At 37.9% G+C, this 18,884-nt stretch overlaps 1 protein-coding gene across 2 annotated transcripts in view; it reads right to left on the bottom strand.

Moving 5' to 3' along the window:
- LOC103303596 (phospholipid scramblase 2-like) overlaps nucleotides 1–18,884 on the bottom strand; it is a 101,552-nt gene that overhangs the window by 29,495 nt on the left and 53,173 nt on the right. For both annotated transcript variants that reach the window (XM_054714118.1, XM_054714119.1), the window contains exon 5: nucleotides 4,494–4,717. In XM_054714118.1, coding sequence (XP_054570093.1) covers nucleotides 4,494–4,717 — 224 coding nt within the window. The remainder of the gene's footprint in view (nucleotides 1–4,493; nucleotides 4,718–18,884) is intronic.

Raw genomic sequence — 18,884 nt, 5'->3', positions numbered from 1 at the left:
GTAAATGGACTAAATGCTCCAATCAAAAGACATTGAGTGGCTGAATGGATAAAAAAAACACGACCCATATATATGCTGTCTACAAGACACCCACCTCAGAAAAAGGGACTCATACACACTAAAAGTGAAGGGATGGAAAAACATCATTCAGGCAAATGGAAATGAAAAAAAAAAAAATCTGGGGTAGCAGTACATAGCTGAAAAAAATAGAGCTCAAAGTAAAGGCCATAACAAGAGATAAGTAAGGCCACTTCATAATAATAAAGGGATTGATACAACAAGTGGATATAACCCTGATAAACATATATGCACCCTATGCAGGAGCACTCAAATACATAAAAAAAACTCCTGGAATATATCATGGGAGAAATCGACAACAATACAATCATAGTAGGGGACTTTAATACACCACTGACATCACTGGATAAATCCTCTAGACAAAAAAATCAGCAAAGAAACTGCTATATGATTCACTAGATTAGATGGACCTAATTGACATCTTCAGAACATTTCACCCCAAAACCAAGAAATATACGTTTTTCTCAAGTGCACAAGGAACATTTTCAAAAATAGACCATATATTGGGCCACAAGCAAAGTCTCCCCAAATTCAAAAAGATTGAAATCATATCAACCAATTTCTCAGACCACAATGGCATAATATTAGAAATAAACTACAATAAAAACATTCCAAAAAATTCAAACACATGGAAGCTGAATAGAATGCTATTAAACAATGATTGGGCTATCAATGAGATCAAAGAAGAAATTAAAAACATCCTAGAAACTAATGACAATAAAAACACAACCATGCAATTGCTATGGGACAAAATGAAAGCAGTCCTGAGAGGGAAGTTTATAGCTCTACAGGCCTACCTCAAAAAAACAAGAAAAAAGGTAATAAATCATCTAACTCAACAACTCTAAGAATTAGAAGGAGAGCAACAAGAAAAGCCTACAGTGAGCAGAAGGAAGGAAATAATAATAAAGATCAGAAGAGAAATGAATGACATAGAGACCAAAAAAAAAAAAAAATACAAAAGATCAATGAAACCAAGAGCTGGTTCTTCGAAAGAATAAAGAAGATTGATGAACCTCTAGCCAGGCTCACCAAGAAGCAAAGAGAGAGGACCCAAATAAACAAAATCAGAAATGAAAGAGGCGAAATAACAACAGACCCCACAGAAATACAAAGAATTGTTAAAAAATACTATGAACAACTCTATTCTAACAAACTAGACAACCTGGAGGAAATGGATACATTCCTAGAAAAATAAAACCTTCCAAAACTCACTCAGGAAGATTCCAAAAATCTCAATTGGCTGATAACTATGGAAGAAATTGAAGCAGTCATCAAAAACCTTCCAGCAAACAAAAGCCCAGGGCCAGATGGATTCACAGGGGAGATTTACCAAACATTCAAGGAAGAATTAAAACCTATCCTCCTCAGACTATTCCAGAAAATTCAAGAGGAAGGAACACTTATGAGCTCCTTATATGAAGCCAACATCACCCTAATACCAAAACCAGATAAAAATAAGACAATGAAAGAGAATTACAGACCAATATCCCTCATGAACATAGATACCAAAATCCTCAACAAAATTCTAGCAAATTGGATCCAGCAGTACATCAGAATGATCATGACCAAGTAGGATTTATCCCAAGAATGCAAGGATGGCACAATATCTGCAAATCAATAAATGTGATCCATCACATAAACAAATTGAGAAATAAAAATCACATAGTCATATCAATTGATGCAGAAAAAGCATTTGACAAAATCCAACACCCTTTCTTGACAAAAACTCTCAGCAATGTGGGAATAGAAGGATCATACCTCAACATAATAAAAGCCATATATGACAAACCCACAGCCAACATCATACTCAATGGGCAAAAACTAAAACCATTTCCCCTAAGAACAGGAATAGGACAGGGATGCCCACTCTCACCACTCCTGTTCAACATAGTGCTGGAAGTACTAGCCATAGCGATCATACAAGAAGAAGAAATAAAAGGCATCCAAATTGGAAAATAAGAAATAAAGCTGTCCTTATTTGCAGATGACATGATACTGTACATAGAAACCCCTAAAGACTCCATCAAAAATTATTAGACTTAATAAACAAATTTGGCAATGCAGCAGGATACAAAATCAATGCCAAGAAATCTATAGCATTTCTATACAGCAATAATGAACTTACAAAAAGTGAGACTAAAAAAGCAATCCCATTTACCATCGCACCAAAAACATTAAGATAACTAGGAATAAACTTAACTAAGGAGGTAAAATACTTATACCTGGAAAATTAAAGGACACTGAAAAAGAAGATAGAGGAAGACATAAACTGATGGAAGAACATACCATGTTCATGGATTGGTAGAATCAACATCATCAAAATGTCCATACTACCCAAAGCAATCTACAAATTCAATGCACTTCCCATTAAAATACCAACGGGATATTTCACAGACCTAGAAAGAACTTTCCAAAAATTCATCTGGAATAAAAAAGATCCCAAATAGCTACAGCAATCCTGAGAAAGAAAAACAAAGCAGGTGGGATCTCAATACCAGATATCAAGCTGTATTACAAAGTCACTGTTGTCAAACCTGCCTGGTACTGGTACAAGAACAGACATATAGATCAATGGAATAGAATAGAGAACCCAGAAATCGACCCAAGCCACTATTCTCAATTAGTATTTGTCAAAGGAGGCATGAACGTACAATGGAGTCAAGAGAGTCTCTTCAATAAATGGTGTTGGGAAACTTGGACAGATACATGCAAAAAATATCAAACTAGACCACCAACTTACACCATACAGAAAAATAAACTCAAAATGGATCAAGAACTTAAACATATGACGGGAAACCATAAAAATACTAGAGGAATCCACAGGCAGAGAAATCTCAGACATATGCTGAAGCAATTTCTTCATTGATACTGCTCCTAGGGCAATGGAAACTAAAGAGAAAATAAACAAATGGGACTACATCAAAAAGCTTTTGCATAGCAAAGAAAACCATCAATAAAACAACAAGAAAGCCCACCGTATGGGAGAACATATTTGCCAATGATATCAACTATAAGGGTTTAATCTCCAACATTTACAGGGAACTCATACAACTTAACAAAAGGAAGATAAACAACCCAATGAAAAAATGGGCAACTGACCTAAATAGATACTTTTCGAAAGAAGTCAGAAGGAAGGCCAAGAGACATATGAAAACCTGTTCAAAGTCACTAATCATCAGAGAGATGCAAATCAAAACGACAATGCAGTACCATCTCACACCTGTCAGAATGGCTATCATCAACAAATCAACAAACGACAAGTGTTGGCGAGGATGCGGAGAAAAAGGAACCCTCGTGCACGGCTGGTGGGAAGGCAGACTGGTGCAGCCACTGTGGAGAACGGTATGGAGTTTCCTCAAAAAACTAAAAATGGAACTCCCATTTGACCCAGTGATCCCACTTCTAGGAATATATCCCAAGAAACCAGAAACACCAATCAGAAAGGATATATGCACCCCTATGTTCAGAGCAGCACTATTCACCATAACTAAGATTTAAAAACAGCCTCAGTGCCCATCAGCAGATGATTGGATTAAAATACTGTGGTACATCTACACAATGGAATACTACGCTGCAGTAAAAAAGAAGGAGTTCTTACCTTTTGCAACAACATGGATGGAGATGGAGAGCATTATGCTAAGTGAAATAAGCCAGGCAAGAAAGATAAATATCACATGATCTCACTCATTTGTGGAATATAATGAACCACATAAACTGATGAACAAAAAAAGATCCAGAGACAGAGAAACATCAATCAGAACATCAAACCTCAGGGAAGGTAGGGAACGGTGGGGATAAGGGGGTGAGATCAACTAAAGGACTTATATGCATGCATATAATCCTAATCAATGGACACAGACAACAGGGGGGTGGGGGCATGAAGGAGGGGTGGGATAATGGGGGAATAAGGACACATATGTAATACCTTAATCAATAATGAAATTAAAAAAAAATAAAATAAGGGCCTTATCTTCTCAACTCTCCCTGAAGTCTGACTCTGAGCAGAGTCACTATTTTTCACCTGCCATCTTTCCTCTCCCAATTACTCTCAAGCATAAAACAATAGTTCATGGACTAATTTTTAGAAAATCTCATTTGATTATACAGGTTCAATGAAAGGGTGATAATTCTTTTTTTTTAAATATATTTTTATTGATTTCAGAGAGGAAGGGAGAAGGAGAGAAAGATAGAATCATCAATGATGAGAGATAATCACTGATTGGCTGCCTCCTGCATGCATCTTACTGTGGATCGAGCCCACAACCTGGGCATGTGGCCTTGACTGGAATCAAACTCGGGACCTTTCAGTCCCCAGGCCAACACTCTATCCACTGAGCCAAACCAGCTAGGGCAAAAGGGTGATAATTCTTGTTGAACTACTTTACATATTACCTGGGTAAATGCTCACTGACCTCCTGAAGGCAGCAGGGGCAACAACAACAGCTGGTACATCTTAATGGTCTCTCCAGAGTTATGACCTCTCGGCCCATAAGATCAAGAATCCTCATGGTAAAAGGCCGGTGAGCCCCACAAGTATTTCGGGTACAGAAATTACTATCCTCGGTGACAAAGTAAATCTTCTGTCCAAGGCTGTTCTTAATTTCATATTTGTTATTTGTTTCAATATGTATGATGACTGAAAATAAAAAAGAGGACATCTTAGTCACCTTTATGTTTAAAAATATAATTAATCTAAATACTTAAAATCAAATATTTTCAGATATTACTTTAGATGCTACTTCATGTCACATTGGGAGATTGAAAAGGAAAGGTGTTTAGAGATGATCTAGGCAGAGAAAAATAGCAAAGGAAGAGAACTAGGAGAGGGTATCTATACTAATAAAAGCCTAGGTGGCCCTTGCGCCCTCGCTTCATCACAAGATGGCTGCCCCACATCGTCACAATATGGCCACCACAAGATGGCCAGCAGGGAAGGGCAGATGGGGGTGATCGGGCTGGCAGGGGAGCAGTTAGGCATCAATAAGGCTGGCAGGGGAGCGATTAGGGAGTGATCAGGCTGGCAGGCAGAAGCAGTTAGGGAAAATCAGGCAGGCAGGCAGGTGAAAGGTTAGGAGCCAGTAGTCCTGGATTGTGAGAGGGATGTCCGACTGCTGAGCCTAAACCGGCAGTCGGATATCTCCTGAGGGGTCCCATATTGGAGAGGGTGCAGGCTGGTCTGAGGGACACCCCCCCACCCCAGTGCACGAATTTCATGCACCAGGCCTCTAGTCCTAATAATAAATAGCTAATATGCAAATGGTCATCATGCAGTGACACTGTAATGGCCGATCAGCAGGGACCTGAGGCTGTGTGGCGCCTGGCTGGGCAGGGACCTCAGGCCACACCCCCTGCCAGGTGGGGCTTGACAGGGGACCTCAGACCATGCCCCCCGCCCAGCAGGGCTTGATGGGGGACCTCAAGCTGTACCCCCCACCTGGTGGGGCTTGATGAGGGTGGGAAGGGCTGGGTCTCGCCCAGTGGGGATGGGGCTGGCCGGGTCTGGGTCTCCTGCGATTTTGAGGTGCACGTGTGTGGGCAGGGACTTGACTCTGGCTCCCACTGCATGCCCCAGACTCTGACAGGAGGGAGATTTTCATATACATTTTACTAATTTTCTCTCATTTCTAACACTTCTATTATAAAGAAAGAGAAAATAGCAATATTAAAATGTTTCCTCTAAATAATTCCCTTTTAGTCGAAACCGGTTTGGCTCAGTGGATAGAGCGTCAGTCTGCGGACTGAAGGGTCCCAGGTTCGATTCCAGTCAAGGGCATGTACATTGGTTGCGGGCACATCCCCGGTGGGGGATGTGCAAGAGGCAGCTGGTCGATGTTTCTCTCTCATTGATGTTTCTAGCTCTCTGTCCCTCTCCTTTCCTCTCTGTAAAAAATCAATAAAATATATTAAAAAAATAAATAAATAAGTAAATAATTCCCTTTTAATGTGCATGAATTTCGTGCACTGGGCCACTAGTGAAAGTATAACATATTACGAGATCTATGTGAGACATAGAAAAGAAAACCCATATCCTCCTAATTCCATAGAGTCATGTCAGAAAGGGGGATGTAGCTGCTGAGGGATGGGCTGTGCTGCAGATGGTCACAATCATGCTAGGTGTATGCAGAACATGTCCACTTACTTGATACAGTTTTCAGATATTCAATTAGGGAGGGAATAGAGGATGATTGCTCTGTTTATGCTTTGTGAAACACGATATAAAGTTAATTGGCTTGTGGTTTTACTTTATACCATATTCATGGCTTAGTATTTTCACTCTGTGAGGGAAGGTAATGAAGGAGTTTACTCTGAATGCACACGTGAAAGTAGAAGGTAGATCAGAACATCACACTGGGCCCAGGGCACCCTTGTTTAATGCAGCAGTTGTTCAGAGGTGGGAGGTGGTATTAGACAAGGGAAAAGGTGCTTGGCAACCAGGCTGCAACTCACAGGATATCTAGACCACTGTTATCCTAAGTGAACTCTATAGCTTACAGGGGCTAATATTTTCACAGGAGAAAAATAGATATGCTAAATACTGACACCTGCCTGGCATCTTAGTGAAGTCTTTAACAGCTGAACCATACACTGGAAACCTCTCCTTGCTAATAGCCTCGAAGGAGCAATTCTTGGTCCCACTTGTCCAGAGCCCTCATTAACTTGGGTCATAGGATGTCGCAAGCCATCCAAATAACAAGTGATTAAAATAAATATATGGAGACAAAATTACTCTCTAATATGTGTATGGATGGACTTTCATTCAGATGGAGACATCCTGTGCAAAGTCTAGCACCGTGACTTCCCTCAGGTATTTTTTCTCTGACTCACATAGGCCCTGGATTATGCCTTTATAAGAACCACCCTTGATTTCAACATCCGCCAGTCAAATGTTTCATGAAACAACAACAAAAAAACAAAAACTGTTTTATGACATGGGATCTATTACCTAAGTGTTTCATTAAGTAGCTAAATCTCAAAAATATGCATGTTTATCTGTAAAATGAGATCAATGATGTTACACAATCTCTAAATATTTTTCTAGTTACTTAAAAATAAATAAAAATAACATAGAATTCTATGGTTGGTTATACATTAAGGTATATTACATTTTTATTTTTTGTTTTTATTTTTTTATTTGTATTAAGTGTATTTGAGTTACCTTGGTTAATAAGATTATATAGGTTTCAAATGTATATTTCTATGATACATGACTTTCATATTGCATTGTGTGCCCACAACTCAAAGTCAAATCATCTTCCATCACCTATCTGTGTCCATGGGTTATATATTAGACCAACTTTGCTCTTTACTACCCACCTTTCTTCTGGTAACCACTGTACATGTTGTCTGTGTCTATGAACTTTGGTTTGTTTGCTTTTCTTGTTTGTTCATTTCTTGCTTTCAGTTTTATATCCCACATATAAATGAAATAATATGATTCTTCAACATTTCTGTCTGACTTATTTCATTTAGCATGACATTCTCAAGGTCCATCCATGTTGTCTCCAATGGAAATATTTAATCTTTTCTTATGGATGAATAGTATTCTACTGCATATATGTACCACACCTTTATCTACTGAAGTAAACTTTGGCTATTTCCATGTCTTGGCCACCATGAACAATGCTGCAATGGCATAGGGGTACATGTGACTTTGAGAATAAATGTTCAAAAATTTCAGGTTGATAATTTGAAGAGGGGTTGTTGGGTCATACGATAACTTTATTCTTAATTTTTAAAAGAACCTCTGTTTTCCATAGTGGCTGTACCAGTTTACATTTCCATGAGCAGTGAATGAGGGTTTCTTTATCTTCACAACCTCCCCAAGTCCTGTTACTACTTGTCCTGTTGATAATAGCCATTCTAACCGGGATGAGGTGGTATCTCATTGTAGTTTTTTTTTATTTGCATTTACCTAATATCTAATGAAGTTGAGCATCTTTTCATATATCTGTGGCCATTTGTGTGTGTTTTTGGGAGAAGTGTCTGTACATTTCCTCTGCCCGGGAAATTAGATTATTTTTTTGGTGTTGAGATATATGAGGTTTTTTAAATTAATTTATCCTTATTGTTGAAAATATTACAAATGTTCCCTTTTTTTCCCCATTGACCTTCTCCACCCTACCCACAGTCCTCTTCCACACTATTACCTGTGTCCATGGGTTATGCATACATGCATATAAGCTCTTTGGCTAATTTCTCCCCACACCTCTCTCCATCCTCATCTTCCCTCTGAGATTCATCTGTCTGTTCCATGCTTCTGTGTCTCTGGATCTATTTTGTTCATCAGTTTGTTTTGTTCATTAGATTTCACATATGAGTGAGATCATGTGATACTTGTCTTTCTCTGATTGGCTTATTTCACTTAGCTTAATGCTTGCCAGGTCTCTCAATGCTGTCTCAAGGGTAAGATATTCTTCTTCTTCTTTTTTTTTTTTACAGCTGCATAGTATTGTATTGTGTAATATTCATTTTTTAACTTTAAATACTTGTTTATATTTCATATACAGTTTTTGTGTTTTTTTAATTTTATTTTTAAATCTTTATTGTTGCAAGTATTATGTATGTCCTCTTTATTTCCCCATTGACCTCTTCTAGCCTGCCCCGCCCCCTACCCCAGGCCTTCATCATCCTACTGTCAGTGTCCATGGGTTATGCAAATATGTATACATGCATAATACTCTCCAGGAACACCCATGCTGTTGCAAATGAAAAGAGTTCTTTCTTTATTACAGCTATGTAGTATTCCATTGTGTAAATGTTTTTTTTTAACCACTCATCTGCTAATGGGCACTTGGGCTGTTTCCAAATCTTAGCTGTTGTAAATTGTGCTGCTATGAACATAGGTGTGCATATATTCTTTTTGATTGGTGTTTCATATTTCTTAGGATAGTAAACTCCATACTGTTTTCTACAGAGGTTGCACCAGTCTGCATTCCCACCAGCAGTGTACTTGGGTTCCCTTTTCTCCACCTCCTCATCAACACTTGGAGTTTGTTGATTTGTTGATGATAGCCATTCTGACAGGTGTGAGATGATACTTCATTGTTGTTTTGATGTGCATCTCTTGGATTATTAGTGACTTTAAGCAACTTTTCAAATGCCACTTGGCCTTCTGTATGTCTACTTTGGATTAATGTCTATTTAGGTCCTTTGCCCATTTTTAAATTGGATTTTTTGTCTTCCTTTTGTTAAGTTGTATGAGTTCCCTATATATTTTGGAGATGAACCCCTTATTACATGTATGATTGGCAAATGTATTCTCCCATGCAGTGGGCTCTCTTCTCTTTTTGTTGATGGTTGGGTTTAGTGTGCAGAAGCTTTCTGTCTTGATGTATACCAATTTGTTTATTTTCTTCTGGTTTCCATTTTCCTAGGAATATATTGGTAAACATATTGCTATGAGAGATGTCTGATATTTTTCTGCCTATGGATTCTTCTAAGATATTAGTAGCTTCACAACTTACATTTAAGGTTTTGTGTTTTTTTTAATCCAATTTGAGTTTATTCTTGTATATGGTGTGAGTTGGTGGTCTAGTTTCATTTTTTTGCAGTACCTGTCCAGTTTTCCCAATACAATTTATTGAAGAGACTTTCTTTACTCCATTGTATGCTCTTGCCTCCTTTGTCAAATATTAATTGAGCATAATGTCTTGGGTCGATTTCTGGGTTCTCTGTTCTGTTTCATTGACCCATATGCCTGTTCTTGTGCCAATACCAGGATGTTTTGAGAACAGTGGCTTTGTAGTATAACTTTATATCTGGTATTGTGATTCCTCCAACTTTGTTCTTCTTTCTGAAGATTGCCGCACATGTTCTGGGTCTCTTTTTGGTTCCATGTAAATTTTTGGAGTGTTTGTTCTAGATCTGTGAAATATGTCATTGGTATTTTAATGGGGTTTGCTTTGAATTTATAGATAGTTTTGAGTAGTATGGACATTTTAATGATGTTTATTGTACCATTCCATGAACATGGTATATTCTTCCAGTTGTTTATATCTTCATCTGTCTCTTTTTTCAACATTCTGTAGTTTTCCCAGTACAGGTTTTTTACATCCTTGGTTAAGTTTATTCCTAAATATCTTAATTTTTTTGTTGCAATGGTAAATGGGATTGTTATTTTAGTTTCTCTTTCTGAGATATCTTTATTGGTGTATAAAAATGCCATCAATTTCTCTGTTAATTTTGTAGCTTGCTCCATTGCCTAATTCATTTATTGAACTTAGTAGTTTTTTATGGAGTCTTTATGGTTTTCTTTGTACAATATGTCATCTGCGAATAATGAGAGTTTTACTTCTTCCTTTCCAATTTGGATGCCTTTGATTTCTTTTAGTGCCTGATTGCTGAGGCTAGGACTTCCAGTACTAGGTTGAACAAGAATGATGAAAGTGGGCAACCCTGTCTTGTTCCTGTTCTTAAGGAAAATGGTTTTAGTTTTTGCCCATTGAGTATGATGTTGGTTGTCAGTTTGTCATAAATGGCTTTCATTATGTTAAAATAATAATAGTTCCACTTTCCTGAGAGTTTTTATCAAAATTGGTGTTGGAATTTGTTGAATGCTCTTCCTGAATTGATTGATATGATCATGTGACTGTTTGTCTTTCAATTTGTTTATGTGATGTATCACACTTATTGATTTGTAAATATTGTTTCAGCCTTGCATCCCTAAAGTAAATCCCACTTGGTTATGGTGTATGATCTTTTTAATATGTTGCTGGATTGGATTTGCTTATATTTTGTTGAAGATTTTAACATCTATGTTCATCAGGGATATTGGCCTGTAATTGTCTTTTTTTTTTTTTTTTTGTAGTGTCTTTACTAGTATTTGATTTTGGAATTAGGGTAATGCTGACCTCATAAAAAGAGCTTGGAAGTATTCCTGCTTCTTGAATTTTTTGGAATAATTTGAGGAGAATAGGTGTTAATTTTTATAACGTTTGGGAAAACTCCCCTGTGAAACCTTCTGGACCAGAGCTTTTGTTGCTGGCAGTTTTTGTTTTTTTAATTACTGCTTCAATTTCATCAGTAGTTATCAGCCTATTCAGGTTTTCTGATTCTTCCAGATTGAGTTTTGGAAGATTGTATTTTTCTAGGAATATGTCCATTTTGTCCAGGTTGTCCAATTTCTTAGAATAAAGTCGTTCATAGCATCTTATTATAGTCCATTGTATTTCTGTGGGGTCAGTTGTTACTTCAGCTATTTTGTTTTTTTTTTATTTTGTATATTTTATTCCTCTCTTTGGTTTCTGCTGAGTCTGGCTAGAAGTTTACCCATCTGTTTTATCTTTGAAAGTACCAGCTGTTGGTTTTACTTACTTTTGTATTGTCTTTTTGGTCTCTATGTGATTTATTGCAATTATGATCTTTATTATATACTTCCTTTTACTTATTTTGGTCTTTTCTTATTCTTCGCTTTCTAATTATATATGTTGTAAGGTTAGATGACTTATGAAATGTTTTTCTTGTTTTTTGAGATAGGCCTATATACCTAGTGCTATGAGCTTCTCTCTCAGGGCTGCTTTTGATGTTCCATAGATTTTGGATTCTTGTGTGTTCATTTTAATTTGTTATCAGATGTTTTTTATTTCTTCCTTGATCTCTTTGGTAATGAATTCATTGTTTAACAGAATGCTACTGAGCTTCAATGTGTTTTAATATTTTTGAGTGTTTTTATTGTATCTGGTTTCTAATTTCATGCCATCGTGGTATGAGAAGATGCTTTGAAATGGAAGACCATATCATGTTCATGGATTGGTAGAATCAACATCATTAAAATGTCCATACTACCCAAAGCAATTTATAGATTCAATGCAATCCCCATCAAAATACCAATGGCATATTTCACAGACCTTGAATAAACTCTCCAAAAATTAATCTGGAATAAAAAAAGACCCCTAATAGCGACAGCAATCTTGAGAAAGAAGAACAAAGTTGGAGGGATCACAATACCAGATATCAAGCTATATTTCAAAGCCATTGTTCTCAAAACTGTCTAGTACTGACAAAATAACAGATATATAGACCAATGGAACAAAACAGAGAACCCAGAAATCAACCTAAGCCATTATACTCAATATTTGACAAAAGAGGAAAGATCATACAATGGAGTGAAGACAGTCTCTTCACTAAAAGGTACTGGGAAAATTGGTCAGATACATGCAAAAAAAAAAAATTGAAACTAGATCACCAACTCACACCATACAAAAAATAAACTCAAAATGGTTAAAGGACTTAAATGTAAGATGGGAAACCATAAAAATCTTAGAAGACTCCATAGGCAGTAAAATATCAGACATATCTCTTTACCAATACAGCTCCTATGGCAATGGAAACTAAGTAGAAAATAAACAAATGGGAATACATCAAAATAAAAAGCTTCTGCACAGCAAAAGAAACCATCAACAAACAACAAGAAAGCCCACTGCATGGGAGAACATATTTGCCAAAGCTATCTCAGATAAGGGTTTAATCTCCCAAATTTACAGGGAACTCATACAACCTACGAAAATAAAGATCAACAATCCAATAAAAAATGGGCAAAGGAACTAAATAGACCCTTTTCAAAAGAGGACATACAGAAGGCTGAGAGACATATGAAAACATGCTCAAAGTTGCCGAAACCGGTTTGGCTCAGTGGATAGAGCGTCGGCCTGCGGACTGAAAGGTCCCAGGTTCGATTCCGGTCTAGGGCATATACCTTGGTTGCAGGCACATCCCCAGTAGGGGATGTGCAAGAGGCAGCTGATCGATGTTTCTCTATCATCGATGTTTCTAACTCTCTATCCCTCTCTCTTCCTCTCTGTAATAAAATCAATAAAATATATTAAAAAAATATATATATATCAACCATAAAAAAAAAGAAAAAGAAAACATGTTCAAAGTCACTAATTATCCAAGAGATGCAAATCAAGACAACAATGCGATATCATCTCACACCTGTCATAATGGCTATCATCAACAAATCAACAAACAACAAGTGCTGGTGAGGATGTGGAGAAAAAGGAACACTTGTGCACTTCTGATAGGAATGCAGACTGGTGCAGCCACTGTGGAAAACAGTATGCAGATTCCTCAAAAAATTAAAAATGGAACTGTCATTTGACCCAGTAATCCCACTTCTGTGAATATATCCCAAAAAACCAGAAATGCCAATCAGAAAGGACATATGCACCCCTATGTTCATAGCAGCACAATTTATTATAGCAAAGGTTTGGAAGCAGCCTAAGTGCCCATCAGCGGATGAGTGGATTAAAAAACTGTGGTACATCTACACAATGGAATACTTCGCTGATATAAAAAAGAAGGAACTTGTATGAGTTCCTTATAAATTTTGGAGATTAAACACTTATTGGAGATAACTTTGGCAAATATGTTCTCGCATGCAGTTGGCTTTCTTGTTGTTTTGTTGATAGTTTCTTTCGTTATGCAAAAGTATAACAAAAGGAAGATAAATAATCCAGTCACAAAATGGGCAAAGAACCTAAATAGACACTTTTCAAAAGAAGACATATGAGGACAAAGGGGACATATGTAATACTTTAAACAATAATAATCTTATGTAATAAATGCTTAATATGCTAAGTGTCCCGTCATCCGGTTGTCCGTTTAACCAATCAAAACACAATATGCTAATGATATGCTAAGGCTGCTCAACCGCTTGCATACACCAACCACCAGGGGGCAGACAGTCAACTGGTCGACCAGTTGTTATGATGTGCACAGACCACAGGGGACAGACACTCTGACTGATAGGTTAGCTTGCTGCTTGGTCAAGTCGATCAGAACTGAGCAAGACAGGCTGTTCATGCTCTGGAGCCCTCCTGCAGACCCTCCCTGGCTGGCCAACCACCCATGATTCTCCCCAGCCCTGATTGTGCACCGGTGAAGTCCCTCGGCCTGGCCTGCACCCTCTCACAACCCAGGACCCCTCGAGGGATGTCAGAGAGCTAGTTTCGGCCTGATCCTGCAGGCCAGGCTGAGGGACCCCATTGGTGCATGAATTAGTGCACCAGGCCTCTAGTAATAATAGTAATAAACCATGCTGGTACTTGCACAGGAACAGGCATATAGATCAATGAAACAGAATCATGACTCCAGAAATCAACCCAAGCAATTATGCTCAATTAATATTTGACAAAGGAGGCAAGAACATACAATGGAATTAAGACAGTTTCTTCAATAAATGGTGCTGGAAAAATAGGTCAAATACCTGCAAAATAATGAAACTAGACCACCAACTTACACCATACACAAAAATAAACTCAAAATGGATAGCAGACTTAAATGTAAGTCATGAAACCATAAAAATCCCAGAATTAACCATAGGGAGCAAAATATCAGACATCTCTCATAGCAATATGTTTATGTATACACTTCCTAGGGCAAAGGAAATTAAGGAGAAAATAAACAAATAGAATTACATCAAAATAAAAATTTTCTGCACAGCAAAAGAAACCATCAACAAAACAAAAAGGGAGCCCACTGTATGGAAGAACACATTTGGCAATGATACATTAGATAAAGTACTAATATCCAAAATATATAAGTAACTCCTGCAACTTAACAAAAGGAAGACAAACAATCCAATTAAAAAATAATCAAAGGACCTAGATAGACACTTTTCCAAAGAGGTAAAATAGATTGCAAAGAGACATATGAAAAAATGTTCAAAGTCACTGATCATCAGAGAGATGCAAATTAAAATGACAATGAGGTATCACCTCACACCTGTCAGAATGGCTACCATCAACAAATTAGCAAAGAACAAATGCTAGAGAGGATGAGGAGAAGAGGGAACCCTAGTACACTGGTGGTGGGAATGCAAAATGATGCAATTTTGTAAAAAAAAAAATTAAATATGGAACTGCCATTTGACCCACTGATCCTTCTTCTAGGAATATATACTAAGTAACCCAATACACAAATCAGAAAGAATGTATGCACCCCTATGTTCATATCAGTACAATTTACAATAGCTAAGATCTGGACATAGCCAAATTGCCCATCAGTAGGTAAGTAGATAAAAAAGCTGTGGTACATTTATACCATGGAATACTATGCTGCAGTAAAAAAAGAAGGATCTCATACCATTTGAGACAGCATGGATGGACCTGGAGAGTATCATGCTAAGTGAAATAAGTCAGTCAGAGAAAGACAAGTATCACATGAATGCACACATATGTGGAATCTATGTAACAAAATAAACTGATGAATGGAATGGATTTAGAGACATGGAAGCATTGAACAGAGTGCGGAATGTCAGAGGGAAGGTGGGGGAGGTTGGGTGGGTGGGAGATAATCAACCAGAGATGTATATATGCATAACACATGGACAGACAATATGGTGCTGAAGGCATGGGGCAGGAATGTGGGGGCAGGCTGGAGGAGGTCAATGGGGAAAATAGGTGACATATGTAATACTTTCAACATTACAGGATTATTTATTTTTTTAAATAAGGAAAATATGACCCATATATATGCTGTCTGTAAGAAACCCACTTCAGAACAAAGGACTCACACAGACTGAAAGTGAAGGGATGGAAAAAAATACAACTTTCAGTCAAATGGAAATGAAAAAAAGCTGATTAGCAATACTCATATCTGACAAAATAGACCTCTAAATGAAGGGCATAACAAAAGATAAAGAAGGCCACTTCCTAATACTATAGTGACAGATACAATACACTATAATTCTGGTAAACATATATGCACCCAAGACAGGAGCATCTAAATATATTTTTTAAAAAACTTTTGGAGGATATTAAGGGAGAGATCAACAACAATACAATCATAGTAGGGGACTTTAATACCCCACTGATATCACTGATAAATCTTCTAGACAAAGCATCAACAAGGAAACAGCAATCCTAAATGACACTCTAGTATAGATGGAACTAATTGACATCACCAGAACATTACACCCCAAATGTATGGAATATACATTCTTCTCAAGTACACATGAGGAATTTTCAAAGATAAACTACATGTTAGGACACAAGCTAAGTCTCTAAAAATTCAAGAAGATTGAAATCATATCAAGCATCTTCTCAGGCCACAATGGCATAATATTATAAATCAGCTACAATAAAAACACTCAAAAACAATCAAATACATGGGGGCTAAATACCATGTTATTAAAAAATGAATGGGTTACTAAAGAGATCAAAGAAGAAATAAAACAAATCCTGAAAATAAATAAAAATAAACACAAACAATTTAAAATTTATGGGACATAGTGAAACCAGGTCTAAGAAACCAGTTCATAGCACTTCAGGCCTACCTCAAAAAAATAAAACTACACACACACACACACACACACACACACACACACACCAAGAAAAACTGGTAATAAGTTTTCTAACATTACAACTTAAAGAATTAGAAAGAGAGCAACAAGAAAAACCGAGGAAAAGTAAAATGAAGGAAATAATAAAGGTCAGAGTGGAAATAAATGACTTAGAGATTAAAAAGCACACAACAATCAATAAAATCAAAAGCTGTTTCTTTGAAAGGATAAATAAGATTGATGAACATCTATCCAGGCTGACCAGGAAACAAAAAGAGAAATCCAAATAAACAAAATCAGAAACAAAAGGGCTGAAATAACAACTGACCCATAGAAATACAATAGATTATAATAAATGCTATGAATGACATTATGTCAACAAACATAACAACCTAGACGAAATGGACATATTCCTAGAAAAATACAACCTTGCAAAACTCAATCAAGAAGAATCAGAAATGGGCTGATAACTACTGATGATATTGAATCAGTAATAAAAAAACTTAAAATAAACGAAGCCCTGGTCCAGATGGATTCACGGGGAACTTTTACCAAATATTCAAAGAAGAACTAACACCTCTACTCCTCAAATTATTCCAATAAATTCAAGAGAAAGGAACACTTCCAAACTCTTTTTATGAGGCTACAACTATACTAATTCCAAAACCAGATAAAGACATAAGAAAGAAAGACAACTACAGGCCAATATCCTTGATGAACATAGACACTAAAATCCTCAACAAAATTTAGCAAACCAGATCCAGCAACACATCAAAAAGATCATTCATCATGACCAAGTGTAATTTATTATGGGATGCAAAGCTGGTACAATATTTGTAAATCAATAAATATGTTACAGCACATAAACAGATTGCATAACAAAAATCACATGATCATATCAATTTAAGCAGAAAGAAAATTCAACAAAATCCAACACTCTTTTTTTATAAAAACTCAGCAAAGTGGTAATAGAGGGAATATACCTCAACATAAGGCCATCCTCTCTAATAATAGGAAAATATGCAAATTGACCATACCTTCGACACACCCACAAGCCACGCCCACCATCCAATCAGAGTGAGTATGCAAATTAACCCAAACCAAGATGGCTACAGCCACAGAGAGCAAGGTTTCCTAGGTAACAGAGGAAGCCAAGCTTTCCACCTGCCCTAGCCAGGCCTAGGCCTCCACTCAAGCTACAAAGTTTCAATTATAGAAGGTAAACAAATTCAAACAAATGGCGACAGAATGGAGCTTGAGAGTGCAGGCTAGGATTGCTGGGGGCAACAGGGGAAGCAAAGCTTTCCGCACACCCTCGCTGGGCCCACCCACTTAAGGCAACAAAGTTTCGATTATAACCCCAACACAAATGGCTGCCGGCTGGCCTCAGAGGGAGCCCCGGGCTTGGCTCTGCTCCAGGCTACAAAGTTTCAATTGTAGAAGGAAAATAAATTCCAGATACCAGGGTCTCTGCTTGGGTTGCCAGGGGGCGTGGCCGGCCTGCAAATCACCACAGGCCCCTCGCTCAGGCCGCCCCACACCCCAAGGGAACCCGCACCTGATCTGGGACGCCCTTCAGGGCAAACCAACTGGCCCCCACCCCAGTACCAGGCCTCTATCCTATATAATAAAAGAGTAATATGCAGATTGATCATCACTGCAACACACAATATAGCTGCCCCCATGTAGTCAAAGATCCTGCCCCTATGTGGACACAAGATGGCCACTACAAGATGGCCAGCAGGAGAGGGCAGTTGGGAGGCACCCGGCCTGCAAGGGAGGGCAAGTTGAGAAGGACCAGGCCTGCAAGGGAGGGCAATTGAGAGGGACCAAGCCTGCAAGGGAGGGCAGTTGGAGGTGATCAACCCTGCAAGAGAGGGCAGTTAGGGGTGACCAGGCCAGCAGAGGAGGGAAGTTGGGGGCAAACAGGCTGGCAGGGGGAGTGGTTAGGGGGTGATCAGGCTGGCAGGCAGAAGCGGTTAAGGGCAATCAGGAAGGCAGTCAGGCAAGCAGTTGGGAGCCAGCAGTCCTGGATTGTGAGAGGGCAGTCGGACATCTCTCAAGGGGTCCCATATTGGAGAGGGTACAGGCTGGGCTGAGGGACAAACCCCCTCAGTGCACGAATTTCGTGCACTGGGTCTCTAGTATATGATAAACCTACAGCCAGCATCAATGGGCAAAAACAAACCATTTCCCCTAAGAACAGGAACAAGACAGGGATGCCCTCTTTCACCACTCTTGTTCAGCTTAGTTCTTCAAGTCCTGGTCATAGTGATCAGATAAGAAGAAATAAAGGCATCCAAATTGACAAGGAGCTTGTAAAACTGTCATTATTTGTAGATGACATGATACTGTACATAGAAAACCCTAAAGGTTCCATAAAAAAAACTACTAGATTTAATTAGTGAATTCGGAAACATAGCTGGATACAAAATTAACACCCAAAAATCTATAGCATTTTTATACACCAATAGTGAACTCTCAGAAAGAGAAATTTTTTAAAAAATTACCATTGTTACAA

The sequence above is a fragment of the Eptesicus fuscus genome, chromosome 3 (genome assembly GCF_027574615.1).
Source record: "Eptesicus fuscus isolate TK198812 chromosome 3, DD_ASM_mEF_20220401, whole genome shotgun sequence".
In the NCBI taxonomy this organism is placed as follows: domain Eukaryota; kingdom Metazoa; phylum Chordata; class Mammalia; order Chiroptera; family Vespertilionidae; genus Eptesicus; species Eptesicus fuscus.
The sequence above is the reverse complement of the archived record's forward strand: the minus strand, read 5'-3'. Positions and strand labels throughout refer to the sequence as shown.